At 41.4% G+C, this 10,557-nt stretch overlaps 1 protein-coding gene across 1 annotated transcript in view; it reads left to right on the plus strand.

Annotated features, from left to right (window-relative positions):
* Positions 1-10,557, plus strand: part of CD2AP (CD2-associated protein) — a 77,561-nt gene that overhangs the window by 9,707 nt on the left and 57,297 nt on the right. The window contains exon 2 of the mRNA XM_014958222.1: positions 5,686-5,846. Within this exon, the coding sequence (XP_014813708.1) occupies positions 5,686-5,846 (161 nt within the window). The remainder of the gene's footprint in view (positions 1-5,685; positions 5,847-10,557) is intronic.

Consider the following 10,557-nt stretch of genomic DNA (forward strand, 5'->3'; position numbering starts at 1 on the left):
CAGTGGAGGCTCTTGGCCAAGAGGAATTTGTCTTTGGTTGCCAAACCCTGGTGCTCACCTTATGCATATGTCTTACCAGGAGAGCTTTGTAGGATGAAACTCATGCCGTTTTGGAAGCAGGGGCCAGAATTTTAAGGGCAGTGGTGAGTCTATCAGGTCTCTTTATTTGAGCGTATGAGTTGTCATCAGTGACTCAGGTCAGGGTAACAGGGAATTACATGGTGTTGAAGTGGGGAAAAAAAACATTCTTATAACCACTACTTATGTTTAACACTTATGGGTGTGTTTTCATATTTCAGTATTTAAGCACCTGAACTACTTTTTCACTGTTCTGTCTTCAGTGGCCAAACATGTACTATGGTATTACTATTAAAACAGCTGGAACTCGTGTATCTCACGAATTGCCGGCGTGTTTCTGGGGGACAGCAATTGGAAGGAGCCTTCTCCTTCAGTCCAATACCTGATTTTGAGATGGTTGTGAAAACAAGTATGATAGTTAAAAGGATAAGATTTTGTTATCTCTTGTCTTTTGTCTCTAGTGTAAGCTTGCTGTCTGCTATGAAACTAAATACCCCTGTAACTCTGTATGTATTTATACATATTGACAAAAATGTTAGCTTGGTTTTCTAGGAGACTAAACTTTTGGGGTTTTTTTGTGATAGATGTAGAGGTGGAAATAAAAACACTAATAAAGTTTGGTTTGGGCATCTAGCAACTGTCTGTTATGATAAATTGGAAAAGCAAAATCTCAGTTTTATTGTTACTGCAATTCTGCTGGCAAGATGCTTCTGGAGGCTACACAACTTTCCATGCTTTACGTTCCAATAAAATGACTTTTAATCTCAACTGACCTAAAACCTGCCTGAAGGAACCTTTATGGAGCATGGCAAACAACTCAAGCTCCTCTTGCTGCTTGATGTGGGACTCTGTCCCTCTGCCTTCTGCAAATTTCAGCAAGGCTTCCTGAATAGCTTGAGAGTTAATTCAAGGATTTCAGTTATCCCATTAATTATTTTTTTTTTTCACTGTCCCTCTGCCTTCTGCATATTTCAGCAAGGCTTCCTGAATAGTTTGAGAATTAATTCAAGGATTTCAGCTATCCCATTAATTATTTTTTTCAATTTGTAAGCTATTAAATGTGTTTTTCATGGAGTTTATTTTATATCTGGTTTGTGTCTTTTTTTTTTTTCTTCTGGCTACTATAGAAAGGTCACTGGACTGTGATGTTACTGTAATATCCTAAACAAAGTACCAAGAGTGTGAAATTGTGCTCTTTGCTGGATGAATGTCTGACATTTGGTTGTTTCTATTGAAGATACAGGCATGCTAGAATTTCAGTATATTTTTCACTCTTTTCCTTGAATTATGGTGCTTGTGGGGTTTTTTTGGTTGATTTTTATTTGTTGTTGGCCCCCCAGAGGGCCTTCATTACCTATAGTAGCCAACTTCAGACAGAGTCTTGAGTAGCTGAAGACTTCCTTTGTTTAAAATGGGCAAAGATGGGTGTTACGCAGCCGTGCTTATCGGGAGGCTCGCCCTCTGCTTTGGCACGGGGATGTGGTTGGCAGAAGAGCCGGTTGTGTAAGTTTTGGAGGAGAGTCCACCTGTGCCAGCAGTGACTGAATGCCTTGTGCACGCAGCCTTGCTATGCTGGCACCAGCCTGAGCTATTTTGTCAAAGAGGCAGTGTGTTAGACAGGGTGCTCTTCCTCTTTGCCACGAGGAACAGTGTATTCTGGAGTGGTTGAGGGGACTGACTGGCTCTGACACGTTTGATCTGTTTTATTGTTTCATTAGTCAAGTTGTGGTCTTACTCGAAACCCAGAGCTGAACAGACCGCTCTCATAAAGCCTGCTATAACCACCTTTCCTCCAGAGGTGTCCAGTCGATGTGTTTTTACTTAGCACTGTTGATTTAATCAATCTGCTGCCCCAGAAAATGGGTCAAAACCTTCAAAAAAACACCATCAGGGAAGTTAATTAGTTATGTTGGAAAGCTGTCATCGCTGGATGACAGAAAATTTGGGTATGAGGATGTTGTGGGAGACAAGGTCCAAAGCCTTGATGAAGTTGAGATAAATGATGCCCACTGCTTTCCCGTTATCCACTAAACTCACCATGTCATCGTGGAAGGCTGTCAGGTTGGTCAGGCATGATTTTTGTCTTCATACATCTTTGTTAATTCATAGAATCCATAGATTCTATGAATCTATGAATTCTATGAATCTATTCCCACTATCCTCACCCTGGTGCTCTTGAGTGGCACAGGCTCAGCTGCTTCTGATGCTTCATTGAACAGAGCTTCCAGCCCCTTGACTGCTACCAGGGCACTGACCCTAGTCCTGTGTCTCTAAACTTGTTCTGTCAGTCCTTACCGTCTGTTATAACTTATTTTCTGTGGTACCTTCATCAACCTGACTCTGATTTGGCCTGTCATTATTTTCGTTTCCTCCGCTCTTTCCTCGGTTGGAAGGATGTGCCAGGTGATATTATTTTTATCTTTTGAATTGTTGCCAAAACAAGGTTGCCACGTATTTGTTAGAGGTCTAGGATAAAGACATCTTCTTTGCATGCTGTGTAGGAGGTGGTTTGTGATGGCCCATGCTGCTTCTGAAAACTAGGAGAATGTTGCCTCCCTCTCAGGTGAGCTTTGGTCCTGCTGGGTGTGCAAGAAAAGCACAGTTAACCTCACAGTGTTCATGCTTAAGCTCAAGAAGACTACTTTTCATCCAAGACTTGGTCATTTTGGACTTTCAATCTACAGATAATTGATTTGAGTTGGGTTTGAAATTGAGAAAGCAGTGTAAAAAGCAGAGGGGAGTTGAAATAGGTATTTTTGGCAGTTTGTGTTGCTGAGAGGTTCTGCTGCACCTTCTACCAGTTGAGACTTTCTGGTTTTTGAAAGTTTTGACCAGTTTATATTACTGAAGTCCAGCTTATTTCTGACTGATTTTAGCATCACTTCTGTTCTTGAGTAAAGCTTTCAAGTGAGAACTTGAAGCATTCAGAAGTGTAGTTCAGAAGCATTCAGAACTACTTCAAGCATTCAGAAGCATGGGCTGACGTGACCCCTAATTATTGTTGTTATAAGGAGTTGTGATTCCTTAAAAACATTTTCTGTCACTGTTGAACCCTGGTTTTGCTTAGATAAATATTGTACTTTAAGACCTTTCAGAGGCTTATTTAATCTGGGCTGCTTGCCCATCGCGTTGTAGTCCTAATTACCTGGTCAGTTCATCTACTGCTTCTTGCTACTATTGAAAGACAAAACCTGTAAGTGTTCCTCTTGAGAACCAAGTAGTAGAGAGGTGTATAGCAGCTTCATATTTATGTATCACCACATGAAGAAAGCATATGGGATGAAACTATCTTGACATTTCCCATGACTTCTCTCACTTTTCAGGTGAGAGAGCAGAGCTAAGATCTGTTTTGTGTACGTATCCATGGAAATGAGGATGGTATTTAGTATCACTGACAAATACAAGAGGATATTCAGCACCTAAATCTCAAAAATAAAAAGCTAATATTCATTTGCTGCTATTTATCTTTGGAACACTGACTCATGTTGGCATGACTGAATCTGTGCCTTGCAGTGTGGAAGGGTGACCAACATGAGCGTGTTGTGCATTTCAAGCACAACAGAAAACACAGAAGTGTTGCCCCAAGGAAATAAAGAAGCTTTCAAAATAATTAGTTCATGTTGACATAGCATGGCTGTGATTACCTAGTGCTTCTGTGGAAAAAGGACCAGGTGTTTGGCAGTGGGACTCACAGTCTGCAATGCTGTAAGCATTTACTATGACTGACACTGTGCTCTGATCCATTTTCCATGTTTAACTTCTTAAAACTGTCCTATACTGTGGATGTTGAAATATAATACCTGCTAATGTAGTTCAAAAACAGAGTTTATAATGAAATAAATACGTAATGTGGATATTTCTTAATTTTTTATGCATTTGTAAGTTTCCAAAATCATTGGGTTGAGTTGGTTGGGAGATGACATTTTTATTTCCAGGCTGCAGGTGATGAATGGCAGTTGTCTTTATGATCTGTGGCTGCCAGAATTTCCTATCTGTTGGGCAATATTTCATGTCAGCCACTCAAAAAAACAATTCAGTGCAGAAGCAAGACAAAACTACTATTCTTGCTGCAGGCGGTAATGGGGAAATATGATGCTTTGAAGCAAGCTTAGAGAACATGTTTGGCAAAAATAAACGTATATAGTGCAAAAAGTGTATGGAGTTCCAGAGTGTGTTTGATGAGCAGGTAACTCTGGCGATGGCTTCTGTTCGTAATGGAAAAAACCCCAGATTTTTAAAGGAAAAAAGGCAAAACTAAGTCTTCATGATTATATTTGACCGGATCTTTTGTTAATGCGTGTATTCAGAAAATGGTTTGCTAGAGAGAGATCATTCCAGCTTCTCTTGTGTTCATGGCACCATCATGTAGTTCTGGTTTTTGCCAAGGGTTGTCTGACTCCCTCTATAAGCAGCAGAGGAAGAAAGGCTACATTCCTACGTGTGTGCAGCAACACTTTTAATCACCACTGTCCACAGATGAGAATTATACATTGATTTAATGGAGCTGTAAGTTCGATACCAGGAAAAAATACTTTCTCTCATTTGATTCCTTAAATTGTGAATTAATTGTTGGGTATTATCATGCATTGATAGAATTAGTAGTAACCTGGGAAAAAACTTCAGGATTTCCATCTTTTAACCCTGTTGTGCTCTTTTCTTTGTGCGTGTTTGTCGTGACCTGTGGAGGAGAGGGAGGTTTTGGCAAGAGCTGTGTTACATAGTGCCTGGGTGTCCCGACTGGATTTGAGCGAGAGGGAAGATTATTTGATTGCTGCAGGCTTGTGGAATTTTCTGGCATAAACAGAATTTCTTGATGAACAAATGAGTTTTGATTGCCAAACAAGCCTTAAGCTGTCAGTAAGCGGCTCTCATGGCTCTTGTGCAACATATGGACAACTGTGTAAATACATTGCTGTGCTCCTCTGAGTAAACTCAGTTATATCAAAATTAATGCTCACTTGCTTGTTCTTCTTCATACGAAACCAGATGAATCTGAAGGAGCATGCCTTTTACATATCTGTGCAAATTAAGTATGACATTGTCAATCATACACCTTCTGGCTGTATTACGTTTCTTGAATCAAGCCTCCAAAAATACTGCGTGTGCAGCAGTCAGGTTTTTTTGCAGATATAATAGCAGATGAAAGTATGAGAATTAACAAAGCGTTGCATGTATATGCCATACATGCAACATTTGAACCTTTCTCCTTCCTTGGCCCCAAATATGCATTGAGTAACAAACGCTTGCTCTGTGGGCAGTGGTTCATAATTGGTAAATCTTAAGCTGGGACTGGGCAGGGCAGGAGGGGAAAAAAAAATAAATCACTGCCAGCCATCCCTTCCACCACATGTGCACAAAACCCACCAACAAAATATGACCCAATGTCATATTCTGAAATTTACTTTTTTCTAAGAGGTGACTGTCCATTTTTTCCCTCCCTCTCTCTAAAATGGTTGGGAACACCACAGTTAACAAATGAGTGTTGCTGTAAGGGGAACACTTGTTAGCATTTGTCGTTATGTCTGCCTTTTTGTACATACATGGCTTTAAAGTTGCATTTCCATGCCTAAGTTGCATTCATTCTGGTATTTTTATTGTTTTTTGTAGTGGACTACATCGTGGAATATGACTATGAGGCAGTGCATGATGATGAGTTAACGATCAGAGTTGGGGAAATCATCAGGAATGTGAAAAAACTGGAAGAAGAAGGATGGTTAGAAGGGGAGCTAAATGGCAGAAGGGGCATGTTCCCTGACAATTTTGTGAAGGTGAGTTTTCTGCATTGCCTTGGTTCCACTGTGATCGTACAGAGGGCTCGTTATTATTGAAATGGCTAGAATTACACATCTTGTATTTGTAACAAGATGGGGTTTTTTTAACTGTTAGACCTTTTAGCTGATTAATTTTTTTTACTATGCTTTTGAATACATTTTTTGAGTAAGTTCTGCTTACTACACTTTTGAATACATTTTTTGAGTAAGTTCTGCTGTCTGTTCTTATTTGCTTTAGCATTTCTCTTGGTCTGTACCCTTGCACTGTATATTCTGTTTCCTTCCTCCAGCTGCAGTGCACGTTGTCTGTAGCTGTGGTGACCTGCTGCAGTGAGATGAACTGATCAAAAAACCAAAAGCCCCAAAAACCTCAAACCTACCGCTACTCTCAAGTCATGAGAGAGTTGAAAAAGCAGGGTCACAGCTCTCACAGCTCGGCTATAATGAAAAACTACATCCTTGGGCTGTGGTTGTGTGGGTGCTTCAGCCTGGATTAAGCTGCTTTGTTTGAAGAAGCGGTTCTGTTCTACCCTGGACTCCTTGCTGCCTGCACCACCTCTTTTGTGACCGTGCAAGGGGACAGGGCAGGGAATGTATCCAGCTACAAAGATAACTTTGAAATCAGGTTGGGTTTCAGCTTGTTTGATTTCCTGACTGGGCTCCCCATTTGTCAGCAGGAAATACCTGAACTGGGAAGGGTGTGAGGGAAGTGCTCCTCTGGCTGCAGCACTCTCCTGTCTCTGGATCAGTTGTCATCTCCCTAAGCAGGATCCTCTTCTTTGGAATCTTTCTCACTCAGTGCTGTCCGACTGACTTGGAATAATTGTCTTCTGCTGTGAGAGATTGCTTCTCAGACCTTTTATTTAACCTTTTTATGTTTATTCTGTGTTTGTGTCTTAGTTGACGTTCTTGTTTGCACCTTCCACATTTTTCCTGTTTTCCTTGCAAAATTCTAAAAGATAACTTGCTGCCTTGGTGTCAGAGTTGAGTGACGTTGTGAGGCTATAAGTTATCTTGGGAACTTTTAATATGGTATGCATAGGCTGCAAAGCTGTTATGCAGTGATGAGATCATGGGAAAGCATTAATTGTTAGGGAAGTGAAAGTCACGGGTTTCTTCATGGCCAATTTGGTTATAGTTTCTTTTTAAAAGTTCATTTACAGGTAGGGGTAGACTGTTTCTGGGAAAGCTGTTGCAGAAAAGTGGCTTGTTTTTTTTTTTCTGCCTCTGTCCTCAACTGTTCTCTTGTGCTGCTGCAGTAGGTTGTTGTGAAACGCTACCATGACTGGACCTCTGCAAATACCAGCCCTCAGGAGCTAAACTCAAATGCTCTGGCTTGGCCTGGTGCAATGTTAACGCCTGCAAGGTGTGGGTGAACTGCTGGAGGGAGGTGGAAATGAGCAGGGTTGTACTTTGGCCTTGTGAACGAGGAAGGTCCCTTAAGAAATAGATTTACTCATTGCTGCCTCACCCAGTAGCTCACCACCACCAGATGGTGGTGGCCTCTGAGCATCTGTCTTTCTGCTCTAAGCAGGAGCCTCCTTATAGCTCCTGCAAAGGAGATGTAGGGTTGAGAGTAGACAAAGAAGTGTAGGGAGTTGATTGGGAAGTGTGATGACAAGAAGGATGCTGAAAAGGGACAAATATTGCTAAGTTCTCATGAGCCACACCAAAGGGAAAGGAGGCTGAAGGTCTGAACAAGGCAGTGAGGAGGAAACAGCTGGAAGGGGAGGGCTGGGGGGGCCTCGGGGGACATGGTGTGGATCTCCCAGGTCAGATGAGTAGAAATGTGGCCCAAGAGAACAAATTGGTGTGAACAGGACCAAGGGATGCACCAAGTTTTACACGTTGGGATGCAAAATTCTGGGACTGTACTTGAATATTTATTCTTTCCTAAAAGGATCTTCCTACTGTCCTGTTATGAGTGTAATTTCATGTATTAGATGGGGATCTGGCCTCAACTCATTATATGGATAAATCTGGGGCTTTTTGATGATATATATGCTGGTTTGTTAAGAATTGATCGAGGCCAGGGTATAATCTCTCCATGCAAAATTTGGATCGTAAATTATAATCTGTGCTGATCTGAAAAGGATTATTGTTTGAAATTGAATGTGCATATGTTATCCCCTAGATTTGTTTAGCTTCTTCATGTATAAAATATTTAAAATCATAATAAATATGACAGATTAAACTGGATTAAGGTGAATATTTTTTTTTTCCCAAATGTCAAATGTTTTTACAGACGATAAATGATTTCTATAAAAGAAGCCTCTGGTTTCTCATCAGACAACTATGTGAGAGCTGGGGAGGGGGGAGATGCTAATTCCAGCTATTTTGACTTTTGCTCATTTTATTAGTTTTTCTCTTCATCTTGTCTGAGGGCAGGAAAAGAACAAGTTGCCTTGGTGGTAACCGCAAAATGTCCTTGGCTGCCAGGCAGCGTGTGGTTGCTTCTTGCCTGTTTGAAGGGCAACCAAAATGTTGACAGGAGGATTATGGCTCCCTGCATGTGCTGGATGCCCCAGATTTGGACCGTATCATTGTCGCCAAAGCAGATCAGTCCCCTTCTGTTCCCTCCTTCTGGGCTCTGCTAATACATAGGATTTACTGACATTTTACACAGCTCCTCATGCTTTGACTTTTGCATGCTTTGACAAATGCATCTTTTCTATTTGAAGCGTGACCAAGTGCTGTCAACTTCATTTTGTGTTGTTGAAGTCATGCAGGAAATACCTTTTTGATTATGTCTTCCTTTTTTTTTTTCTTAGGTATTCTAATATTGCAGAGTAGTTTATGTAGTGGTAGTGGGTTCATGCTTCATGTGGTAATAGCAATTGAGTCTCCCCTGTCAGAAGTGCAGCAAAGGAAGCTGATACTGTGTTTCAAATGGGTTAATTTGTTGTGCAGACAAGAAGGTGACCTAAGCACTGTCTGACTTTGGAATACCCCTATGCAGAAAGGAATGTCTGGAAGCTTCCTGTGGATCCTGATGAGATGCTGATGCTTGGTACCTTATAACATTTGCTGGTTACTTTTTGGTTGCTTAGGTATTCTAATATTGCAGAGTAGTTTATGTAGTGGTAGTGGGTTCATGCTTCATGTGGTAATAGCAATTGAGTCTCCCCTGTCAGAAGTGCAGCAAAGGAAGCTGATACTGTGTTTCAAATGGGTTAATTTGTTGTGCAGACAAGAAGGTGACCTAAGCACTGTCTGACTTTGGAATACCCCTATGCAGAAAGGAATGTCTGGAAGCTTCCTGTGGATCCTGATGGGATGCTGATGCTTGCTACCTTATAACATTTGCTGGTTACTTTTTGGTTGGGTTTTTTTTGGCTTCTACCCCAGCTTTTTTGCCCATTGATGGTGAGATTCCGAAGAAGGATTGGAACTTGGTGGTTCTGAGACCTGGGTGTGTTCTGAGAGCTCATCACCATCTCAGTCTGAGATGGTCTGTCCCAAAAGGTGCAGTTCTTGGTGTTGACTTGTACCTGTGTTGTTTTGCATTAAAAGAAAGGTAGACTCAGTTAAGGGGAACCCCATAAAGCCCCCAGAACATCCTTGGATACTAGTGTGACAGTGTCACTGTGTTGGATGGACATGTTGTAAAGGTTGGGAGGGCAGTCAGGGGGTGGGATGTCCAAAGCAGTCCTGAAACCAGAGCTCAGGAGTGGTGGAGAAGCTCGTGGTGACTTTATAGTTGAAAACAACGAAAAAAAAAAAGGGGGGGGAAAACAAAACCAAGCAATTACACTGCCCACTTGTGAAGCTGATTTCCTTAAATTCACTTTTCAGTAATAGGCCTTTTAAAATATTTTTCTGCCTGTATCGCACTGTTGGATTTTGGACTGTATGGATTTCTAATTTTATTAACAAAACCTGCTTTGAAATTCCTGTTTGAACTGTGTGCATACATGCTTTTAGTGGGCTTGAGATATTTGAATTAAAGAGTTCTTGTTCCTGACATTGTTATTGCCATTTTTCTCCCTCTTCCTGTATGGGCAATTTAAAATAAACAGCTTCATAAATTCCTGAAAGGAATTAGCAGTGGAAACCTGGCAGACTTTTATTGTTTTCTTTGAGAGTGGCTTTTCCTTTCTAAAACTCATCACAGTGTGAAACGTGCTCACAGACATTCGTATCCAGCGTGGGCTACAGCAGTAACGCTGTGAGCCTGAATGTGTGAGGGTTTTGGAGCTGTTAGAAATGTGGGGGGGTTGTGGAAGGCTTTTTGGTTTGTATTTGGGTTGGTTTTTTTGTATTTTTCTTGGGTTTTTTTGTTTATTTAGAGTAGCTCAATGTGCTCTTCAGCCAACTATTGTGTTGATAAGCTGGAAGTGATGATTTGGTGTTCATTCTTCTGCTCGTTTTTGAGGTTTTCTGTCTGTACGTAGCCCAGAAGGTTTTTAAGAATGTAAGTTCCTTGTTTCATTTCATTTATTGCCATCTCAGTTTTGTAACTGGCTGTATTGTGACTAAGATGCCTTCTCACAGTAGTAAAACCAGTTCGATCGTGAGCTCGAGGCAGTAAACCGACCGAGGGAGGAGCAGCGGATAGATTAATTAGTAGCTTTCATCAGTTAAGGGAGAAGAGTGTGCGGGGTAGGCTTCAGAGGTGTTGTGGGGAGCAAGCTGGACACTTCTCCAGGTGTGTTGGGGACATGGTCCTCTTCAGCCTCCCGCCCAGCGGAGGACGCGTCTGCCATCG

Source organism: Calidris pugnax, unplaced genomic scaffold (genome assembly GCF_001431845.1).
Source record: "Calidris pugnax isolate Ruff unplaced genomic scaffold, ASM143184v1 scaffold276, whole genome shotgun sequence".
Taxonomy (NCBI): domain Eukaryota; kingdom Metazoa; phylum Chordata; class Aves; order Charadriiformes; family Scolopacidae; genus Calidris; species Calidris pugnax.